The sequence below is a fragment of the Rhinoraja longicauda genome, chromosome 14 (assembly GCF_053455715.1).
Source record: "Rhinoraja longicauda isolate Sanriku21f chromosome 14, sRhiLon1.1, whole genome shotgun sequence".
NCBI lineage: Eukaryota > Metazoa > Chordata > Chondrichthyes > Rajiformes > Arhynchobatidae > Rhinoraja > Rhinoraja longicauda.
The window spans coordinates 22,949,084-22,973,689 of NC_135966.1; the positions used below are offsets into that span (position 1 = coordinate 22,949,084).

General features: G+C 42.8%; 1 protein-coding gene across 1 annotated transcript in view; it reads left to right on the plus strand.

The window, feature by feature from the left end:
- The window catches only part of neurl1b (neuralized E3 ubiquitin protein ligase 1B), a 67,784-nt gene that overhangs the window by 36,922 nt on the left and 6,256 nt on the right, over positions 1-24,606 (plus strand). The window contains exons 2-4 of the mRNA XM_078411575.1: positions 4,408-4,968; positions 12,146-12,853; positions 17,219-17,344. Coding sequence (XP_078267701.1) covers positions 4,408-4,968; positions 12,146-12,853; positions 17,219-17,344 — 1,395 coding nt within the window. The remainder of the gene's footprint in view (positions 1-4,407; positions 4,969-12,145; positions 12,854-17,218; positions 17,345-24,606) is intronic.

The window sequence follows — 24,606 nt, forward strand, 5'->3', positions numbered from 1 at the left end:
GTCACTTTAATTTGTTCACACTTGGTTTTGTATCATGCGTGTTAACCACACACTGGGGAGTGTGTGAAGTCAGCGTCAGCATAACGTAAGTAAGACACAAAGTGTTGGAGTAACTCAACGGACCAGGCAGCATCTCTAGAGAACATGGACAGGTGACTCCTGTGTTCAACCCGAAATGTCGCCTATTCATGTCTCCAGCGATGCTGCCTGACCCGCTGTGTTACTCCAGCACTTTGTGTCCATTTTTGTGAACCAGCATTTGCTGGACCTTGTGTCCATGGATGAACATGAATGAGTCCTGACTCAGCTGGTTGCTGCTATAAACTGACATAGACTGAATTGAACTGCAAATGCTGGTTTACAACAAAAAAAAAGCAAAGTGCTGGAGTAACTCAGCAGGTCAGGCAGCATCTCTGGAAAACATGGATAAGTGATGTTTCGGGTCTGGACCTTTCCCTGAAACGTCAGTTTCCATTTCTGCCAATCCTGATGTCGCTGGGGATTATGTGGTCCAGTTTCTTGGCAAGTGGGATTTTAAAAACCCATTTATTCTGCTTTTTGCAGGGTCAACTTTCTAGTTTATGTTCACAGCCTTCCACCTCCAGAGCAATAATTTCCATGTTTAAAGCTTGACTTTGCTTTTCCAGTAATCTATTTGCTAATGTAATCGATTCAAATTCACCCAGCCAGCAATTCCTTAACAACTCAATGGTATTGGAATCTATCCCTCCGATTATCTATTTTCTTTGTTTAAGCGTTATTAACATGGAAATGTTACGTGTAAATAATTCTTATTGACAATAATAGCCAATAAAAGGACTAAAAGCACACCATCAAAGTATTCAATACAGTTAGAAGCATAATGGCCAGTCAGCAATGTTAAAGTAATGACTTGCCAATTTTGGAAAGATTCTTACATCCGGTGTTTTATCTATTTTGGAGCTACTGCAGAATGCAGTCTTACTAAGCACATAATAAGTCAGGAAAGTGTGTTGATATGGTATGACAAAATGTATTTCTCAATCTGATCAACAGCTTCAAGTTCTTAGGCATCTGTATCACCATCAACCTAATCTGGTGCAGAGATCAAGAAAGCACATCAGCATATTTACTTTCTTGGGCGTGTGATAAGATTTGGCATGTGCTATAGAAATAACTGTTGGGATGCATCTCCGTCTGATATGGCAGCTGGTCTGCTCCTGGCCATCAGAAGCTGCAGAGTGTGGTGAAACATAGAAACATAGAAAATAGGTGCAGGAGTAGGCCATTCGGCCCTTCGAGCCTGCACCGCCATTCAATATGATCATGGCTGATCATCCAGCTCAGTAACCTGTACCTGCCTTCTCTCCATACCCCCTGATCCCTTTAGCCACAAGGGCCACATCTAACTCCCTCGTAAATATAGCCAATGAACTGGCATCAACTACCTTCTGTGGCAGAGAATTCCACAGACTCACCACTCTCTGTGTGAAGAAATGTTTTCTCATCTCGGTCCTAAAAGACTTCCCCCTTATCCTTAAGCTGTGACTCCTGGTTCTGGACTTCCCCAACATCGGGAACAAACTTCCCGCATCTAGCCTCTCCAACCTCTTAAGAATTTTATATGTTTCAATAAGATCCCCCCTCAGTCTTCTAAATTCCAGCGAGTACAAGCCTAGTCTATCCAGTCTTTCTTCATATGAAAGTCCTGCCATCCCAGGGATCAATCTGGTGAACCTTCTCTGTACTACCTCTAAGGCTAGAATGTCTTTCCTCAGATTAGGAGACCAAAACTGTACACAATACTCCAGGTGCGGTCTCACCAAGGCCCTGTACAACTGCAGCAGAACCTCCCTGCTCCTATACTCAAATCCTCTTGCTATGAACATTGGGCCATCATAGACACAAAGTGATGAACATAGTCTATCAAAGACTCGTCACGTCCTTCCATCCAGTCCATCTTCACAGCGCATTAAATTAGGAAGACTGGAATTATTGTCATGGCTGCCTGTCACACTGGCCATTCCCTTTCTTCCTTATGCCTTCTTTGAGAAGATACAGATTCCTGAAACACCAGACGTCCAAACTATCCGCTATCAGACTCCTAAACCAATCACCTCATTTACACCCGCTTCTCTGTCATGCGACCACATACCCTTATTGTTACCTCTACCCCATTCAGTTCTTCTGCTTTATCGTACTTCTGTATTGTTCTGTTCTACTTGGAGTTGCACTGCAATCTTGCACTATTTTGCTGTTTTGCACTCATAGTTATATTTATTGTTTATTTATCATTAGAGTATGTGCGGCTTAATTTGAACAAAGATTTTCATTACACCTTAAGTGTAGATGACAATAGATGAATCTGAATCTGAGATTGCACCAGGTTTGAACAATGTAGCCAAGAAACATTCCCAACCTCATCGATGAATTCCTTAATTATGCAATGTTTTCAAATCTATCTGCTACATACAGTTTTCCAAAGTAGGCTTGATGTACAGTAATGAAATTGTATGGATATTAAACAATAAATTGTCAGTACAACTTTTAACCGAATATTGTATATATCTTTTACCATCTTGCGTAGGAGATGTGAGATCTAATTTGTTTTGATGAGCCGGGTTAAGCTAAGACATGGCAGCTGTGGCAGCTGTTCCCATCAGAAGATCATAAGACATAGGAATCGAATCATGCCATTCGAGCCATCGAATCTGCTCCGCCTATCGTTCATGGCTGATCTATTTTTCCTTCTCAATCCCATTCTTCTGCCTTTTCACCCTAACCTTTGATGCCCTTACTAATCAAGAACTTATCATTCTCCACTTTAAAAATACTCAATGACTTGGCCTCCACCATTATTTGTGGCAATTAATTCCACAGATTCACCTCCCTCTGTCTGAAGAAATTCTTCCTCATCTCCATTCTAAAGCTACATCCTTTCTTTCTGAGGCTGTGGTACATCTGCCATCTCTTGGGTGTCTGACTGATGAACCAGTTACAAACCCTCAGCTCTATGTGAAAATGACAGCCCCTTAAAAAAAAAAGTTTAACTTTGTGTTTATTTTTTCCCTATTACACTCTATCCTTTTAATTCATTTGTAGCAGTTTTATTTATTTTTATTTATTTTGTTATTATTTAAATCCATTTCAGCTGTTTTTAAATGCCTTGGAATGTCAAAGCCGGCTTTAAAAGCAGTGAAATTGCTTTTTTTTGCAACAAAATGTCACGAGTGTCAGCTTCTGCTGCCTGAGGCTTGGTCCATATCCCTGCCCTGCCTCATGGAATGCCATGTGGAGGAGACCTCCAGCACAACTGATCTCGTGGGGCTCAAAAAGTTGTTTCTGCTGTGAAGATTAAGCAAGGGGTAAACACTTGGTGTGGGTCAAGTCCAGATCAGGCAGGTCCAATGACCAATATGCAGTTAACTCTTCAAGCAACTGATGTGGCTTGGCAATTCTAAGTGTAAGCTTGCAGAAACAAGGAACTGCAGATTCTGGTTGATTCACAAAAGACACAAAGTGCTGAAGTAACTCTGCAGGTCAAGCAGCATCTCTCAATATCATGGATAGATGATGTTTTGGGTCAAAATGAATACATTATGGGGTGAGGCAGGACAATGGGGTTGAGAGGGAAAGATAGATGAGCCATGATTAAATGATGGAGTAGACTTGAGACTTAGGCCGAATGACCTAATTCTGCTCCTAGAACTTATAAACTTATGATCTTATGAATATGAAGCAGTTTGAAGAAGGGTCCTGACCCGAAACCACCTCTCCATGTTTTTCAGAGCTATTGCTTGACCTGCTGAGTTACTCCAGCACTTTGGGTCCTAAGTGTAAGTTTGATTTGTTTATCTTGTTAACCTGTCCACAACAGTTAGAGAAGTCTGTTGAATCTGAAAGAAAAGCAAACTGTGAGAACTTTGACTGAAGACATGGTTATTCCTAGTTCTATCCAATGACTTTGATTGTTAAATTAAAGGCGGTAAGGGTGAGATTAGGGGATTTCCTAGAAGCCCGCTGCCCCTGTTGGCAAAATTTATCAAGTAGTATTACCAACAAAGGCTTCATGTTTTTAATAAAAAATTACAGTGCCATGGTCTTTAGGCTTGGTCACATTTCTTACAAGGAGGCTGTGGCACACAGCTGAGGCTTCATTGACATGAATTATTCTATACCATTTCTGGCTGAGATTGCACATGAAAAATTAACAAAGAATAAGGAACCAACCCTATAAACCAACCCGATTTCCTTTGATAATAATCAATCACTGGTATCAAATAGCTTCACTTATGATTAATCAGTTTTAATAATACATTTTCTAGGTCATTATTGGGTATCAGTATTCCTGCTTGAAACAATGTAGTTAATTATATTGATGTAAGTTCAGCTGCCCTTTATAATGCCAATTACTATTTTATTTCACAGATGCATCGCACCATGCCCGCTCAGGATCTGCTCGGCAGTATTACACACTTCCACCTAGCAGTCATGAACGGAGGGCACATCCAAACATTACCGAGCCTCCAAGGTTTCACTCACAGGCCAAAGGAAAAAATGTTCGTCTGGACTCGCATTTCAGAAAAGCGTCCCGGAAGAATAGTTTCTGCAATGGTGTAACCTTCAGCCACCGACCAGTCCACCTTTATGAGAAAGTGAGGTTGCGATTATCAGTGGTCCTTCATGGATGGAGTGGTGCTTTGCGGTTTGGTTTTACAAGTCATGATCCCTCTCTGATGAGCTCCGCAGACATCCCAAAGTATGCATGTCCTGACTTGGTAACCAGACCTGGTTATTGGGCCAAGGCGTTACCGGAAAGGTTTGCTCTGAAAGACAACGTCCTTGCCTTCTGGGTGGACAGACACGGACGAGTGTTTTATGCTGTGAATGATGAAGAGCCTGTTCTTTTCCAGTGTGGCATTAATGTTTCAGGACCACTCTGGGCGCTGATCGACATCTATGGAATTACACAAGAAGTCCAAATGCTTGGTGAGTATTCCAGCATTAAAACGAATACCTAATTAGAACCAGGAGATGATACCTGGCAGAATACGGCAGCATGGTGGTGCAACGGTAGAGTTACTGCCATACAGCGTCAGCATCAGAGACCAGGGTGCGATCCTGACTATGAGTGCTGTCTGCATGGAGTTTGTACGTTCTCTCCTTGACCTGCACTGGTTTTCTCCAGTTGTTCCGGTTTCAGATTTCAGGTGTACAGATTTGTAGGCTAATTGACGGTAAAAAATTGAAAATTATTCCTAGTATGTGTAGGATAGTGCTAGTATGTGGGGATCGCTGGTCTGCATGGATTCGGCGGACCGAAAGGCCTGTTTCCGCATTGTATCTCTAGACTAAACTAAACTAAACTAAACTAAACTAAACACAAATTATAGAGTAACTATTCTCCAACAAATTTAAATTGCCTATTATTTAAACCCGTCTAAGCTGCAAATACTGAGTAAAGTTTGGGATTTATTGAGTAGGACCACAATCTAAAAAGCGGAGAAGAAAATGACGATGCAATTTGGCATTGGGCATCGGACCAGTGTCCCAGAGTAGAATAAACAAACAGCCTATCATCTCTATCACCAACTTATGGAAATGAATATTAATGAAGAAATGTTCAAATCAAAATACTAATTTGACAAATGATGTAACAAGAAACTAGAATCTCTAAAAGTCCTCCAAATAATAACTATGCAATACTGTGCATCTAATATTTCATGGAGAATGTTTCCTTAAAAAGATTCTATTTTTAAAAGTGTAGATTATGTACAATACACACAGAGACAATTTTCAAGTGTCAGGTAACATTATTTGCCACAGGGATGCTAGGCACAGTCATTAAATCCTCCTGCTACATAAATAAGATAGCAATTCAAAGTGCATCTGAGCTCACAATATTCCTTCAAAATTAATGCAGTTAATGCATCTGTGCATGGGAAAATCAATTGAAATATATGTAAATTCATGTTTTATGCATGGAATTCCTCGATTGATTGGAGGAGATGTCTGAGTAAGTGGTTATTTATAGAAAACTAAATGGAAAAATATAGAGCAAAACACTTGAGGTTAAAAATATATATGCCATTAGCTTTGTGCTTTAATGATTGCTTTCTTGACGTGATATACAGCCTCAGCAGCAGTAGATTTAGACCCAATAATTATTGGATTCAGAAGGTCTGGTCTGGATATTGTTTTCCTTTAGAACCACTTGGTGCTCTTTGCATTCCTAGGTTTTAGGTTTATCATTGTGTCATGTACGAAGGTACAGTAAAAAGCGTTTTGTATGCCATACATGGATCGGACAGGTTTGTAGGGATATGGACCAACTGTGGGCAGGTGGGTCTAGTGAGCTGGGACCACATGTTGGCCGATGTGGGCAAGTTAGGCCGAAGGGCCTATTTCCACACCGTATCACTCTATGACTGTACAATCAGACCAGTTAACACGATAAATACAATCAAGGCAAACTCAAGTTCAATAGACAGAGCAAAAGGTGCAGAATATAGTCCTCAGCATTGTAGTACATTAGTCCCATTTCATTCACTATCCATTGTCATGTGAGAAAGCAGACCATAAGCTGTCACAGGAGACATGTGGTTTAAAAAACTTAACAATTCTTTCCAGCATATTCCAAAAGCAAAAGGTGAGGTTGATTGCAAATTGGTACTTTTTATTTGAAATAATCCACCATCATAGTGATATATGGCCACAGATCAGTGCTTTAACTACTGCTATTTAATCCATAAATAAAATGTCATCAGCCATGATGGAGGTAGATGTAATTGTTTATTTCATGCAAAAAAAATAATCCCTTTGATTCCAGATGGCTGGTGAATATTTTGTACTGTTCAAAACAAGGGAAAAAAATGATGTGCAGTTGCAAAAATACTCCCTTTTCCAACCTCATGATGCAGAGGAAACATCTGGAACCAAAATAGCACATCATTCCCAATACGTTACCATGCCCGGACATCAGCATGAAGTCTCCTTGGGGACAAATTAAAATGATAATTAGCTGTATCTTTTGTGACTGTTGTTTTAAAGGAAGCAAATTTCCATCAGAAGTTGGATACGTGCATGGTGACCATCCCTCGTTTATGAAAAACAACCAATAGCAATTGAAAGCTAACCAAGTATTATGTTGAACAGTGACAAACAAATCAATTTCAGAAAACCAGTGCTAATATCCATAAACTGTAAAGTGTGATACTTCTTGTTAACTTCATAGAGAGACAGTGTTTGTTGCCATGGATTTAGTTCCTGCGTGAAGAGCCTTAAACATAAATAGAGTTTCATTCCAAGACATTCAGTGGAAGAGCGAATGAAGGAAAACGATTAAGAGCTTGCCCATGGCACAAGCTATTGATATACTCAGACAGCTACCTCATTTCGGCTCAATTGCTTTCATGAAAGGAGGTCATTTGAAACCACAACTTTCAATTTCATCAACGTGCAAGATGTAACGTATTATGCGTGTTTGCTGGTACTAAGCTTGCCATTTGTACCATGTACAGCTGTGGAAGGGGCTCTAAAAATAATGATTTTATAGCAGTCAGGCGTTGAAATTATGCTCACTGTCGAACTGATAACGATTTCCTCCTCACTCCTTGTGATTCATTCTTTGTTCTTATTGTCTTTTCCATAACTACTAGTAACAGTCTTTAAAAGTATTTCAATAGTAAGGGTTGCAGCACTAATTAAAACAAAAATATCCTAATAATTGAGATTGCAGCAGAGACGTTTAGTTTACAGGTGTATACAGAATGCTGGATGTTTGGCTAGCAGAGCCTCTGTTAAAAGTAAATAGTTTAAATACCACTTCTTCTAGAGTGCAGCTCTATTTTAAACTAAAAACAGAAAAGGCTGCAAAAACTCAGCAGGTCAAGCAGTTCCGTGGGAGGGAAATGGTGGCATGTTAGCTCTGTTTCTCTTCCTACTGATGTGAGCTGCTGAGTATTTCCTGCATTTGACGTTTTTATTTCAGATTTCCAGCATTTGCTTTTTTTGATGTTCACTTATTTGCACATCCATTTTGCCTAGTTGATTTTCAAGGATTTATTCAAGGGCTTCCCCACACTCCATAAAGACCCAGGAGAAACAAATCGAACTCTTCCACCCCAATCCTCACCACACATAGGATCTTCCAAGTACTATGACTCATTGCAGTCCAATCTGTATTCAATCATCTGTTACAACATTCTGGTTTTGTGTGCGGAACACCCATTTATATCCTTTTAGTTCTCTGCTTCACGCTTGATTGATCGATTCTCCCCTGTGAATTTTATTAAGGTTCTTGTAATGAATGGACTTCTCTGTTGAAAATCCAAACCTCAATGGCAAAAGGCAAGGCAAACCTGCACAATATAAAATTGCCCTTAAGTGCTATACTACCCATTGTGAGCAGCCATGTGAAGGCTTCGGAAAATGCATCCTGCTGTCATGCAGGAATGTGTATCTCAATTTTGAGAACTTGTCAGGGTGACTTAAATATTCTTAATATAATATTTGGCTTTCTGAACAGAGAGCACATGATACTTTTTTTCTGTTTGCATTGAATACAGTGCCTGTTTTCCCAACACTCTTCTCTCAGCAAACAATGTGAGCGCCCTAAATGCCTTCAGGGCAAAAGGCCGTGTTCGAGAGTTCTGCGAATTTCTGTAAACCCCAATTTTTTCTTGATGAGGCCACTGAGTTTTAAAACAAACGTAAATGTTAATTTGGGAATATACCATCAAAATAGTCTCATTTACAGCCCGATACCTGTAGCGATTCTGAGGTGAAAACGGTATTGTGTTAATCATTGACTGACGAATATTTGAGGACATAGATTTAATGTGAAGGGAGAAAGGAATCTAAGGATTAACTTTTTCACACAAAGGGTGATGAGTGTATGGAACATGCTACCAGCGGAGGTAATTGAGGCAGGGACATTTAAGAAGCAGTTCGACAGGTACATGGGTAGGACAAGTTTAGAGGGATATGGACCAAACACAGCATGTTGGACTAGTGTAGTTGGGACATGTTGGCTGGTTGGGCCGAAGGGCCTGTTTCAATATTATATCACTCTATGGCTCTATGACTATTTGAATGTATTGTGAAAAGGGTAAGCAAGAAGCTAAGTAGACAGAAACTATCAGAAAGGACAAATTATCGTAGATATTGTCAGCAGGGCCGGATGAAGCTAGTGCGGCTAGTTATAGCATGTGTTATAAAGGGGCCTTAAATACGGGACAAGGTGACGTCACCGCCCGTGACCCATGTGACCTCACCCAGCCAGCGGCCATGTGCTCGCACTACACCAATGACGGCCGCAAGGCCAGGGAGGCGGGTTGCAATCTTCGATCGGCGAACACACTCGGCCCCGCTCCCCGATCACACTCGGCCCCACTCCCTGAACTCTGTTAACATTAATGAGCTCCGTTAACCTACAATGTCGGGGCCTACAGTGTTGGGGCCTTCAGCGGCCCGTGGGCAAAATACGGGACTCTCAGAGAGTGTGTGATGGAGAGGTTTAGTTTAGAGATACAGCGTGAAAACAGGCCCTTCAGCCCACCCTCGTACCGACCAGTGATCCCCGCACACACTAGGGACAATTTTACACATACACCAAGCCAATTAACCTACAAACCTGTACGTCGTTGGAGTTTGGGAGGAAACCGAAGATCTCGGAGAAAACCCATGCGGTCACGGGGAGAACGTACAAACTCTGTACAGACAGCATCTGTGGTTGGGATGGAACCCGGGTCTCCGGTGCTGCAAGAGCTGTAAGACAGCAACTCTACCGCTGCACCACCGTGGGGAGAATAATAATAATATTATAATATATTCCTTTATTCATCCCACACCGGGGAAATTTACAGTGTTACAGCAGCAAAGTGGATAGCAAGAGAGCAAGAGTTTATTCATTATAAATAAAAGATACATCAATTTTCATCAGTTTTCTGTGTGTTCTTAGCTGTTATTGTTGACTCGTCTGCTGGGAGCAGTGCTGGTTGTGCAGTCTCACAGCAGCGGGAAGGAAGGACCTCCCATATCTCTCCTTCACGTACTTGGGGTGAAGGAGTCTTTCACTGAAGGAGCTACTCAGTGCAGTGACAGTGCCCTGCATGGGGTGGAAGTCGTTGTCCAGCAGCGATGTTAGCTTTGCCATCATCCTCCTCTCTTCCACTACGTGCACTGACTCGAGGGGCAACCCAGGAGAGAGCTGGCCTTCCTGACCAGCTTGTCGAGTCTCTTCCCTTCCGCCGCTGAGATGCTGCTGCTCCAGCAGACCACACCATAGAAAATGGCCAATGCAACCACCATGTTGTAGAAGGTACTTAGGAATGCCCCCTGCACTCCAAAGGACCTGAGTCTCCTTAGCAGATAAAGTCTGCTCTGGCCCTTTCTGTATAGCGCATCGGTGTTTTCAGTCCAGTATAGTTTATTGTTGAGGTAGACACCCAGGTACTTATAAGAATCCACCCTCTCGATATCCATTCCCTGGATGTTCACCGGTGTCGAGTGGACCTGGCTACGCCTGCGGAAATCTACCACCATCTCCCTGGTTTTCCCCGCGTTGATCCGGAGGTGGTTCCGCTGGCACCAGTCCACAAACTCCTTGATCAGTTCTCTGTATGCCCTGTCCTCGTCGCCCGCGATGAGGCCGACGATGGCAGAGTCATCAGAGAACTCTGAGAGAACTCTGAGAGAAAGACGGAGGATTCTGAGAAGAGGGCCGGAGGAATGGGAGCCAGAGAAGTAGAGACAGGGAGGGCAGGAGGAATGTGGAAAAGGTAGGGCCGAAGGAGTAAATAGAGGTGGGACTGAAGGTATAGGGGTGAGAGGGACGGAGTAGGGGTAGGGAGTGCTGGAGCAGTGGATGCTGAGAGGCATGCAAGGTGTGGGTAGAGGAGGTGGTAGAAGAGTGGAGGAGGAGATAGGGCCCAGGAAGTGAGGAGAGAAGGCCATGGGATTGGTGCGAAAGAGGGCCCGAGCTTTTGGGATGGGTGAGATGGAGTCGCAGGACTTTGGGAGTATGGGCCAGAAGAGTAGAGAGAGAGAGAGAGAGAGGGACGGACGGGTAGGGGCTGCGAAAAGGCCGAAAGTTGAGGGAAAGTGCCTATAGAAATGGAAAGTAAAGGCCGGAGGAGGGGGGTGGGGGCATGGAGGGAGGTGTGGGGGAAAGAGGTTTGGAGGAAACAGGGAGAGTGTAATGGAGATGCGCAGGGGGGAGAGTGGGATGGAGAAGAGGAGGGAGAGTGGGACAGAAGACTGTGAATAAAGGGGGCAGGTAGATTGGCGGAAGAGAGGACTGGAACAGTATCTGTTTGGAGGGGATGAAAGTCTGGGAGGCGCGAGGGAAGAGGGATTGGGGAGAGAGATGCCCAGTGGAGCGCGAAGAAGGAGAGAGTCGGAAGAGTGGGAAGAGAGAGAAGACCGCAGGAGTGAAGAGAGAGAAGGCCCTAGCAAGGAGAGGGAGGGACGGAGGGGTGGGGAAAGAACAGCTGGGAGGTATGTGGAAGAGTGAGCAGCGGAGGATTCGGGGGAGCAAATGCCAGAGGAGTGGGGAGAGAGCGCCGGAGGAGTAGGGAGAAGGAAGGCCAGAGGAGTGGGGGCGATGGAGGGGGGGGGGTGATGGTGTGGTGAAGCTGGCCCGGGGACTCGAGAGAAAAGAGCCGCTAAACGAGGAGTGAGAGGGCCGGGATGTGTGGGGAGACCAGGTCAATATTCGAGCAAAGAGGTCCGGAGGAGTGAGGTGTTTGGGTGAGGCCGGAGGTGTGTGGAGTAAGAGGGCCGGAGACTGGGCTGTTGGGCGGTGACGCGCCGGCTGCTCATTGGTCCGCGCAGCCCTACCGCCAACACATTCAAACCGCAGTGGTTGGGAGGAGACGCACGCAACGCAGCGCCCCTCAGCGGGATGCCGATTTCAAGCATTTAGCTTGCAAGCATTTAGTGCGGGGCTCTCGAAAGTGCGGGCCCGTAGCAAATGCTACTTTTGCTACTATGTTAATCCGGCACTGATTGTCAGAGTTAAACGGTGTGGGTGTTTTGATTAAAGTGAATGGCATTTGTGCAAAATCAAAATGTACAAGGCGGAGTATTGTACCTGTCCACGGGAATCATATGTTTTCGCTGTTTAAAGATGTAACGTTAATGATTTCTTTGTTTCTTGTTGCAGAGAGTATGTTTGCAGAAACCATCACTTCAGCACGACTCAGCACAGCGCGGCTCAACAGTTGCCTTCCTCAGACTAGTCATGACAACGCCAACTTCAATAATAACGAACTGGAGAACAGTGTTGTAGTGGCAAAAATAACAAACCTAAATCTAAGCGATGTTCCCAGCCTTGCGCCAGACAATCACAATTTACCTTGTTGTACCAACAGACGGCTCAGATCGCGAGGCCTGCCATCTTTTCTCGACACCGACCTTCACTTTCACTACATACGAGGGCCTGATGTTACCCTTTCTCAGGATAGGATGGGAGTGTGTACGAACTGGCAGGAGAGCACTAGGACCCTGGTGTTCTCGGATCGCCCTTTGCATACTGGGGAAACCCTGTATGTGGAGGTGGGGCAGTTAGGGTTACCATATTATGGCGCCCTTCTCTTTGGTGTAACGTCTTGCGACCCCAGCACGCTGCGAACAAACGAGCTCCCAGCGGATCCAGATTTCCTACTTGACCGTAAGGAATATTGGGTAGTGTGCAGAGGTTTCTCAGTGCCCAACAGCGGTGATATTTTCAGTTTCACCATTCTGCCAAATGGAGAGCTACATCATCGTGTTAATGGAATAAACATAGGGATGCTGGTCTATGTGGACACCACACAGTCACTCTGGGTATTCTTCAGCTTACATGGAGTGGTCAACCAGCTGAGGATACTGGGTAAGTGTGCACCTACTTGTCGATTTACCCTGCTTTTGGTGAGAAGACAACCAACAAAACATATTGAAGTATTTCCTTTGTTTAAATGCTTTCAAAATGTGCTCCTCTGTGGAATGCTCATCGATAAAGTTAGCCGCATGTTATTCCCAATTACGTGGGCTGCAGGAGCCTTAGGGATTGTGCAGGAAAGTTGGCCAAGATTTCTATTAGAGGATAGATGTTAAATTTTCCATTGTAAAAGTTCATTGGTGTGCCTCCTGACCAAGGAGATGATCACGTGTACGGTACATTGAAATGCCTCTCTCCGAAAGATATTGGAAGGAATCATGTAAAATGATTTAAGAATTAAATTATTTTCACAATCACTTATTGGACTCTGTACAGGGATTTCTATCTACAAACAAATCGTTTTTATATGGTAACATATGTATTATACATCAAAGATATTTATATATCTTTGTGTATTTTATATATATGTACTTAAGTGTGCTCTTCAGTGGTTATGCCTTTGACTTTCACTATCATCGCTTTGGAGAAATTTAGCAGCAAAATTCACAAAGCCTGAAGTAATGGACTCAACGCATTAATGTAATGGACTCAATTGCGAAGCTCTTTGAATCACAGATGTTTTATCATTGACTAATATGCCAGGCTTTTTGTCCAGTTAAGTACATGAGTCACCTAACTTGGTCCCATTTCCAATAGTCTTTAGTAGGCTTTCTTTTAAGGCGATAAACTTGATTCTGCTTTAAAAAATTAAAACGTCTTAACTTCAACACATCTTGCGATGGGCATTTTAACCATGTTCTGTACAGATCTTTTTATTTCCAATTTCCTATCTGATCTCTTTGTAATTATTTTAGACTCGTGACCTTTGTTGCAATGTTGCCAAACAGTGGAACTGCCTTTTGCTATTTAATAAATAGCAGATGCTGTCTTTACTGGCCCTCAGTTCATTGCTCACGGACTGCTTCATTTATCTGTCTGCCTTTGCTAGATAACAATTGCAGGTTTGAAACAAAAGGTAGTTAGGATTTTGAACAATTCCATGAAAAAAAAGTAAAACATTTTTCACATTTTATTTAAACATTAAATGGCTTGAGACAGATCATCTGAAATAAATCAACCTGAATTGAAAATTATATTCATTAGAGAATTATGGCACCCTGTTTGAGTTCATTATCATAAATTATTTTGATTCTGAGCAGAGTTGATTTTCTCAGTAGCCTTTGCAAGTCAATCAATATCTTTTGGTCCTGATTGCTCCATCTGTTACCTCATTTATACATGATCGCACATGTCACTTTCACACAGTAATATTCAGTAACATTTCAAATATGAGTCTCACTTCCACATGACATAAAAGATTAGTACATGGAATATAAATCTTGACTTTGAATTGAGTCTTAATGAATTCAAACTCCGTTCAAGATCTACATTGTGTTTTCTGTGCATGTTGTTAGTTAAGGAATGAACATTTGCCTGCGCAGAGGGAAGAACAGATTTATGGAAACAGATCTATGAAACTTTCTGCACCCAAATGTCTCGGAAAAAACAGGGTCTCATTCAGTAGTAGAGATTTCATTGAGTAGACATAATAGATCTCTTGGGCAGCTTACAACCCAATGGTATGACTCAATATTAGAAGTCAATATTCATACCGCTGGGTTGTAAGCTGCCCAAGAGATCTAGTATGTCTACTAGATACTAGTAGACATACTAGATCTAACCCCAACCTTAAGTAACCCTTGCTTTCCCTCTCTCGCCATCCCTCCTCCATCCTCATTCTCTGATCAGCCTGTCTGTCCTCCTGATTAAATTTTATCTTTTTCCCTTAGCTAACAATTATCTGTTCTATATTTTCCTTGAACTTCATCCCCTTTGATCTCTCATTTTCACATCTTACCCATATCTCTGTGTCTCCCTCTCTCCTGACCCAGTCTCAAGAAGGGTCTCAACTCAAAGCGTCATCCATTCCTTCTAACCAGAGATGCTGCCTGTCCTACTGAGTTACTCCAACATTTTGTGTCTGTCTTCAGTGTAAACCAGCATCTGCAGTTCCCTTCACACTAAATCTCTACAGATGGTATGGTACTGTACTTGACTAACAGCCTTCTGGACACAAACTTGTCAAGTGACACACTACATTTCATTTTAGCCAGGCCGTGGGTGATTGGTATGAATTATCTTCATAACCAGTCTATAGAAACACAGAAAATAGGTGCAGGAGTAGGCCATTCAGCCCTTTGAGCCAGTACTGCCATTCAATATGATCATGGTTGATCATTCAAAATCAGTAGCCCGATCGTGCTTTTTCCCCATATCCCTTGATTCCGTTAGCCCTAAGAGCTAAAATATGACCTTACTTGGGCAGACTTAAAGACTATATCTCCAGTTCAATCTAAATTTAATGCTGGTGTGTCAAATATTGCTCGACACTTTGATAGAAGTGTGCCTGTGTATATAATTAAAACCGCACGGAAGCCAATCCAAACAGTTTGAGAATTTATAGTGTTTTACATAAATGACCTGAATCCTATTGACCCAAAGTTCGAGATAAATATATAATGGCCTCATTATCTGCTGACTTACTGTCTGCACATCCACAGATTGCCGAGGTCCATTCAAGGTTACACTTCAAATTAATTTTGGAGGTGCATGGGGCAGGAATGTGTTGGGAAAGTAGGAGGTTAGTCTAGAGAGTGTGCAGGCCAGGTGTGAGGGGAAGTGGGGTCTGGATGCATTGAAAAGCTGAAAAACATAAGATGAAACCTCTTTACATACAAGTTATATCTGTGAAGAGGTCATTACCAGCAGCCTAAGTGGGATCTCCATTTTCCATTCCCCTAACCCTGCTGAATAGTGAGAGTGTGCTTAAACATGCTGTTGATCTCTTTTATGAACACCAAGTACTGATTAGCATTAGAGAATATATGGAGGTAGGGTTTATTATTATTAGTAGTAGTATTTGCTAATACTAAGGTAATACTACGCAAATAATGCTAACCTGGATAAAATCCTGATTTAGACCAGCAAAACACAGCCAGATGGGAATAAATGCTGGACTTTCTCCTCTAGTTAGGCGCTTTAGGCCTTTGGTTGGGGTTACTAGCTTGCTGTAACTGAAATAGCATTTAGTTGGAAAAAGAAGTGTAAAGTGGTTTGTATTATCTGTAGTACCTAGAATTGTTGATAAAGGCTTGGTGCCAATGTATTTGGTACAAACATGATGAATACAATAACATACATTTTATTCTTTGGTGCTGCCACAAACCTCTGTTCTGTTTAATAACAAATACAAAATACAGATCAAGCTGATGTGGAATAGATGTTAACATGCTCTGGGGGTAATCCCATGAGGTTAATATCAAGACACATTATTAGAGCAGAGTAGAGAAAGTTTCGCTTTTCTTCTCGATGTTGGGCATTTGTCCTTGGTGTGGTGCCAAAATGGTCCCTGATTGTCCAAACTAGAATACATTCTATTTCCCAGAGCTAGACACCATTGTCTTGATATGCTCACAAAATAAAAGTGTTTAGTGCCACCATCAGGCACTAAGCTTATTGCCAATGCAGGCCATTTAAATAGGACTCCACCAAATGGACCCATTGGCCCCAAACCTCTCCTGCATTGGTGCAGCCGCCTCTCCTCCCCCCCACCCCCCTCCCCACCACTCCCTACTCCCTCCCCCCCCTCCTCCCCCACCCCTACCTCCACTCCCCACCCCTCCCCCTCTACACTTTCCCTCCCTCCCCTCCCCCTCCCCCTCTCTTCTCCCCTCCCCTTATCCCCTCCCCCTCCTCTCCCACTCCCCCCTCCCTCCACCCCCACCCCCTTCCCATCCCTCTTCCCCTCCCCCCCACTCCATCCCCTTCAATCCCCTTTATCCTCCTCCCCCCTTCCCTCCCTCCCTCCCTCCCTCCCTAGCATATAGATTTAAACTTTAAAATGTGAATAACTTTAAAAATATAACACCGATTTCAATGAAACTTCTTCCATTAGCACCAAAGGGATGACGGTGAGTAAGGTGGGCCTAAAATTGTCGCGCTATCGTGTACCGTTTTGGCTGTAGTTCAGGAACAAACAAACGAGAGTTTTAGTATATAGATGAGAACAATGTATTCGTCTTTTTGCCGCGGCCTCAACCGAGTGTTAATAATCATTAAAGACAGTTTGTATCTGTAGTTAAATATAGATATCTCTTCTTTTTACCCTAAGGTTGCAATATTTTTTTTAAACCATGCATGATGTGCATTTGCAACAGAATTCATATCATGAAATTGTCCAGGCCCATGCTGAGAATTACAAGAAAAATGTGCATCAAATGAAACGAACTCTCACGGGAAGTATTATCCCCTTTACAGGTACATCCCAGTCGACCCCTGTAGATGTATCTCCTTCAGGTTCTCCGGGTGGATCCCACTATGACAGTGACTCTGACATGGCATTCAGTGTTAATCGGTCTTCATCGGCATCTGAATCATCTCTGGGTAAGTAAAAATGTACACTCGATCGGATAAAAATAATACACCCTATTTTCGAATGATTGAAAACTTGTGCTTCCCAAGGTAGTATTGCAATTAATTATATAATATTTGTGACTGAGGTAGTCGGTGTATATAATATTTATGACTGCGGTAGTCTGTGTACTAACTCACCTTTTGGTTGAATTGACAGGGGGATAAAACTATCATTGCTCCATTTGTAAGGGCCCTGCGCAGAAATATTTTGTGTGCTCTCAGTTTTACATAGAAACATAGAAAATAGGTGCAGGAGTAGGCCATTCGGCCCTTCGAGCCTGCACCGTCATTCAATATGGTCATGGCTGATCATCCAACTCAGTATCCCGTACCTGCCTTCTCTCCATACCCCCTGATCCCTTTAGCCACAAGGGCCACATCTAACTCCCTCTTAAATATAGCCAATGAACTGGCCTCAACTACCAGCTTATGGAAGGGCCGTTCAGAAGCCTGATAACAGAGGGGAAGAAGCTGTTCCTGAGTCTGGTGGTGCGCGCTTTCAAGCTTCTGTACCTTCTGCCGGGCGGGTGCAGGGAGAAGAGGGAGTGACAAGTCTTTGATTATGTTGGCTTCTCTCCCGAGGCAGTTTGACCACAGATTCACTCAGATGTGAGCACAGTTCACCAACACTCTGTTTTCTTGCATGCCTTTTCTACAACAGTGACTGGTGTAGGGGATGATCATATTAATAAATTCAAGAGGCTGCTTTGTGTTCAATGGTGGAAATTAGTAGTTGAAAGAAGTAGATTGAGGATGTCAAATTGGGTATGTTCTCTACGGCCTATCACTCAACTCAGTCAGCTTAAAAAAACTTGCCTATGTTATTTATTAAATTTAATTTGTTGTTTGGCAGGTTCTTTTAAGTTCTACGTTGTAATATCATAGCGAGGCGGATAATTGTTCTCCCACAATTTCAAGCAAATCTCTAATTTTAACACAGTGCCTCAGGTAGTGCCATGGGTTCCTATGGCAACTGAGAAAAAACAAAAATCAATTGACCATAGGCTGTTTGCACTGGGACTTAATGGGTGCATACTGGCCAAATTAAAACCAAGGTGACATGCTACCATAAAATTTAAATGTTACTAAATCAAGTGGACCCGTTGGGCCCATACCTCTCCTGCATTGGTGCAGCACCCTCTCCTCCCCCCCTCCCCCTCCCCTCTTCCCAACCTCCCTCCCCCCTCCCTCCCCCCTCCCTCCCCCTCCCTCCTCTCCTCCCTCCCTTCCCCCTCCACCTCCCCCCTCCACCTTCCCCTCTCCCCCACCACCCCCCTCAACCCCCTTTATCCTCGCTCCTCCCTCCCTAGGAGATACATTTAAAATTTTAAATGCGAATAACTTTAAAAATATAACACCGATTTCAATGAAACTTTTTCCATTAGCACCAGAGGGACGACGGTGAGTAAGGTGGGCCTAAAATCGTTGTGCTATCGTGTACTGTTTTGGCTGTAGTTCAGGAACAAACAAACAAACAAACAAACGAGAGTTTTAGTATATAGATGGTAATGTTGTAATACTTCCAGGCTTCTTTTTAATGTTGATGGATGTGAAAACCAACAACTAAATTGTCAACCTGTGCTACAGCTTTAACAACTGTTGAGTCTGGTTATAAGGCTATAGAGATAGTGCACAGAAACTGGTGCACTAGGACGCATCAAGTCATAAGGTCATAAAAGATAGGAGCAGAATTAGGTCATTCGGCTCCTCCATTCAATCATGGCTGATGTATCTCTCCCTCCTAACTCCACTCTCCTGCCTTCTCCCCATAACCTCAGAAAAGCCACCAGCATCCACAAAGACTCTTCACACCCCTGCAACAGTCTGTTCGAACTCCTTCCATCGGGCAGACGATACAAGGCCTTCTACGCCCGCACCTCCAGACTCAGGAACAGCTTCATCCCCAGGGCCATAGCTGCTATGAACCGGTCCTGCTGAGCCGGATGGCCACAACGCATAGATCAACTTGCACTTTACCCTGTCTAAAAACTGTTACAATTGTTTCGTTTCGTTGGGTTGCTGTTAATTACTTAAATTATTGCATCGTATGGGAGGCGCATTCCCAATCTCGTTGTACCCCTGGGTACAATGACAATAAAGATATATTGTATTGTATATTGTATTCTCCCCATAACCTCTGACATCCATACTAATTAAGAATCTATCTATCTCTGCCTTAAAAAGCTAACCATCAACCACCCTTTAATGCTAACCCTACATTTGCTTGGGCAGCTTACAATCCAACAGTATGAGTATTAATTTCTCTAATTTAAACAAACCCTGCATTCCCTCTCTCCATCCCTCCTCCACCCTGGTCATCCTGCTAGTTCCATTGTTTGCATCCATATCTCTTTTCATTATCACTTCTTCCACAGCCAACAATGGACCAATGTACGCTCCACCTTTCATTGGTCATTGGTTTTGTTCTGAACCTTTGTTCTCTGATTTGTTCTGAACCTTTTAATACCTCTAGTTCTCCTCTCCCATGACTCTCGGTCTAGAGATGGGTCTTGACCTGAAGCGCCATCTACAGTGTATTCAGACCCCTTCACTTTTTCCACATTTCGTTATGTTACAGCCTTATTTTAAAATGGATTTAAAAAAAAAATTTAAACTTTTTTTAAAAATCATCAATCTACATACAATACCCCAGAATGAAGAAGCGAAAACAGGTTTTTAGAATTTTTTGCAAAATAATTAAAAAGAAATAACTGAAATATCATATTTACATAAGTATCAGACCCTTTGCTATGACACTCAAAATTGAGCATAGGTTCATCCTGTTTCCATTGATTACCCTTGACACATTTCTACAAATTGATTGGAGTCCACCAGTGGTAAATTAGATTGACTAGACATGATTTGTAAAGGCACACACCTGTCTATATAAGGTCCCATAGTTGACTGTGCATGTCAGAGCAAAAGCCAAGCCATGAAGATGAAGGAATTGTCCGTAGACCTCCGGGACAGGATTGTGTCGAGACACAGATCAGGGGAAGGGTATAAAACAATTTCTGCAGCATTGCAGGTCCCGAAAAGCACAATGGCCTCCATCATTCTTAAATGGAAGAACTTTGGAACCACCAGGACTCTTCATAGATCTGACTGCCTGGCCAAACTGAGCAATCGGGGGAGAAGGACCTTGGTCAGGGAGGTGACCAAAAACCCGATGGACACTCTGACAGAGCTCCAGAGATGGGAGAACTTTCCAGAAGGACAACTATATCTGCAACACTCCAATCAGGCCTTTATGGTAGAGTGGCCAGATGGAAACCACTCCTCAGTAAAAGGCACATGACAGCCCGCTTGGAGTTTGCCAAAAGGCACCTAAACCACTCTCAGACCATGAGAAACAAGATTCTCTGGTCTGATGAAACCAAGATTGAACTCTTAGGCCTGAATGCCAAGCATCACGTCTCATCACCTGGCCAATACCATACCTACGGTGAAGTATGGTGGTGACAGCATCATGCTGTGGGAATGTTTTCAGCGGCAGGAACTGGGAGACTAGTCAGTATCGAGGGAAAGATGAATGGAGCAAAGTACAGAGAGATTCTTGATGAAAACCTGCTCCAGAGCGTTCTGGACCTCAGACTGGGGCAGAGGTTCACCTTCCAACAGGACATGACCCTAAGCACACAGCCAAGACAATTCAGGAGTGGCTTTGTGACAAGTCTGTGAATGTCCATGAGTGGCCCAGCCAGAGCCCGGACTTGAACCTGAACGAACATCTCTGGAGGGACCTGAAAATAGCTGTGCATCGACGCTCCCCATCCAACCTGACAGAGCTCGAGTGGATCTGCAGAGAAGAATGGGAGAAATTACCCAAATACAGGTGTGCCAAGCTTGTAGCGTCATACCCAAGAAGACTTGAGGCTGTAATCGCTGCCAAAGGTGCCTCAACAAAGTACTGAGTATAAGGTCTGAATACTTATGTAAATGTGATATTTCAGTTATTTCTTTTTAATTACTTTGCAAAAAATTCTAGACACCTGTTTTCACTTTTTTATTATGGGGTATTGTGTGTAGATTGATGATAAAAAAAATGAATTTAATCCATTTAAAAATAAGTCTGTAACATAACAAAATGTGGAAAAAGTGAAGTGGTCTGAATACTTTCTGAATGCACTGTATTCCTTTTCTCCATAGATGCTGCCTGACCTGCCGAGTTATTCCAGTATGAGTTACTGAGTTATTCCAGTATTTTGTGTCTATCTTCAGGGAAAAAACAGCATCTGCGTTTCCTTCCTACCCATTAAACTCCCCACATTCTCAAAGACTATTCCCAAATATTACCATTCAGTAACACACCAGCAGCAATTCATTGCAGCCAATTGGTCTACCGATCCTCACTTCTTTGCACAGTGGGAGAAAGCCACAACACCTAGAGGACATTCATGATGATTGGGAGAAAGTTCAGACTCCACACAGACAGCTTCCAGGATAAGGAATGAACCCTTGTCAATGGAGCAGTGAAGCAGTGGCTCAACCTGCACTACCTCTCCAGCATACAAAAGACATGTCTGCCCGATCTACCTGGGAGAGCAGAAAAGAGAGTAAACAAATAAACAAATTGCAGAGGCTGGAATCTGGAAGAACTCAGCAGGCCGAGCAGCATCTGTGGATAGTTGACGTCTCAAACGGGCTGAGAGAAAGCAAAAGTTAATTTTAAGTTGCAGAGAGGATGGGGAAGTGGGAGAGGTTTTCCTGATAAGGGGAGGTCAGGGTTACCATAGTGATAAAATGTGGATGGAGCCACCTGGTTGCTAGATTAACCAATTAGAGTGTGAGACAACAGAAAAACATGTTAAAAGCTATGAAATGCAAGCCAGAGTTGTCGGACATAGCCAGCATGTCAGACACTAGCAGTGGAGAGAGGAAAGCTGTGTGAACTTTGTAGGTGGATGGCCTATATTAGTTCTGATACTGAGAAACTGGGTTAACTGTAATTGTTGAAATTCAATATTGTGTTCAGAAGCTGCAATGTGCCTAGATGGAAAATTATGCTGTTCCTCCAGCTTATCATAATGGAAGTCGGGTGAACCTGACATTTGTAATGAAAACCACTTAAGAAACCACTGTTTATTTTCACATATTTTACCATTAGCAAATTTGAATTGTGTGCAAGGTCGGTTCTTATCAACAAAGAAAGAAAGCCTATATTTGAACAACTGGAGAGTCCTGCTGTATGTGATGAATAAGGTTCATGGACTGATTACTCTTTACTTAAATAAAAATAGACGTAGAGGCCAAAGGACTGAGTCGATGTCATGGGAATTTTACAACGGATTATGATAACGCCAAAGTGAATTTCCTGGAGAAAAACAGTTTAAGACGAGTTCACTGCACGGAAAGGAAAACCATGAGTGCCATCTAAAGGGATATTTGCAAAGTACTTTCATTGTTCTGATTCTGTGTTGTCCTCTCAGCCTTGACACGTGATGATTTTTTAAACTGATATATCCATGTAGTTTTTCAGCTACAATATTCCAGGCTCTGGGCTGCAGCAATTTCTCTGACCACAATGACCTACCCAAATTTCATCATATTTCACCTTCGGCAGGACATTATCGAAATAAATAAAATATTATCCAACACAGGAATATGGTGTGTCAATGCCCGCACAAACAGAACGGCACAATCGCTTGCAAAGCAGAGCCCTCTGCAATGCCTGGAAAAACTTCTGCCTCATTTTTTATTAAACATATTTAAATTCAGGACACAGACGTACAGGTATGTAGGTTAATTGGCTGGGTAAAATGTAAAAAAAAAAAATTGTCCCTAGTGGGTGTAGGATAGTGTTAATGTACGGGGATCACTGGGCGGCACGGACTTGGAGGGCCGAAAAGGCCTGTTTCCGGCTGTATATATATGATGATGATGATGATGAGATTAATCAGCTGGGCAATCACAATTTGCATTGAATCCCAAGGCCATTTACCAGAATAATCAAATAAAATTTAACGTGAGGAGCCACTAAAGTAGATTTGGAGCAGATGACTAAACTGCTTACCAATTCATTGGTGAATTAAAGGCAGGAAGCAAGGTAGAGAGATAAAGAGAGTTAGGAAGGGAATTTCAGGGCTTATGAACTTTACAAATGAAGGGTTTAGTGAAGCAGATAAATCCAGGAGGGAAAAAAACAGTCCGGACGGTTTCAACACTGGAGGAGATGATTGGGATGCAAAATAAAGGAGGGATTCAAAATCAAGATGAGATTTTGTTTTGTGCGGCATGTGTAGGTAACTGCACAGGGGAATGAATGGTGAACTCATCTTGGTGCAAGTAAGAACACAGATTCAGGTGAGGGGAGAGCGTGAAAGAGCAACTGGGAGTGCAGAGGAATAAACAGATCTGGCATCAAAAAAAGTCATGCATAAAGGTATTTGCAGCAAATAGGTCGAGGACAAAAGGTTGCATGAGGTTACAAAGGAACAACAAAACAGAACTAATGATAGCACAGAGATATGGCCCAATCCAGAGATGAGCTTGCGTGCAGACTGGCTCAGTTTCAGACAGTGGACGGGGAGAGAGGCAGAGTGAAAAATGAAACCCATACTGCTGGAGGAACTCATAGGGAGGAACCGCAGATGCTAGTTTAAACTGAAGATAGACACAAAATGCTGGAGTAACAGGCAACATCTCTGGAGATTCCCCCTGAGTTACTCCAGCATTTTGAGTCCAACTGCTGGAGGAACTCAGCAGGTCAGGCAGCATCTGGGGAGGCAGGGAGGCAGGGAGACAGTCAACATTTCAGGTCAAGTAGAGGTGGAATTGTGGCTTGAGTTCTGAGTTTATGTCAGCAATAGAAGTGAATGCTTTTAAACTGCCCCTTGTTCAGAGGGAGCAAAGTTTCTGCTTATTCTGTACTCATTCTGTGCTCATTCATGGATAGATTGTCCGACAATCTGGCAACAATGGAATTGCAATAATACAAATCGGTCTGCCTTTCCAGAAAGTGGAATAACCAGTGGTTACCTCCCGGGAACTTCAACTTTTTTAAAACGTTATTTTTGGGTAGTAGAAAAGTAGTTAATTACAAATATTTCAATGTGCAACTCAAGATCGTGCCATCTTAATCTTGGCATCTATAAAGTAATACATCTTCCTCAATCACAGAAGACTTGATCCAGCCATCCTGATTCATTTAGCCACCAATGGGTTAGAATTATGTCCAATATGGAAAGTAAACGGTCAGCAATTCAGCATGTCTTGGAGTAGGAGTTGTAGAT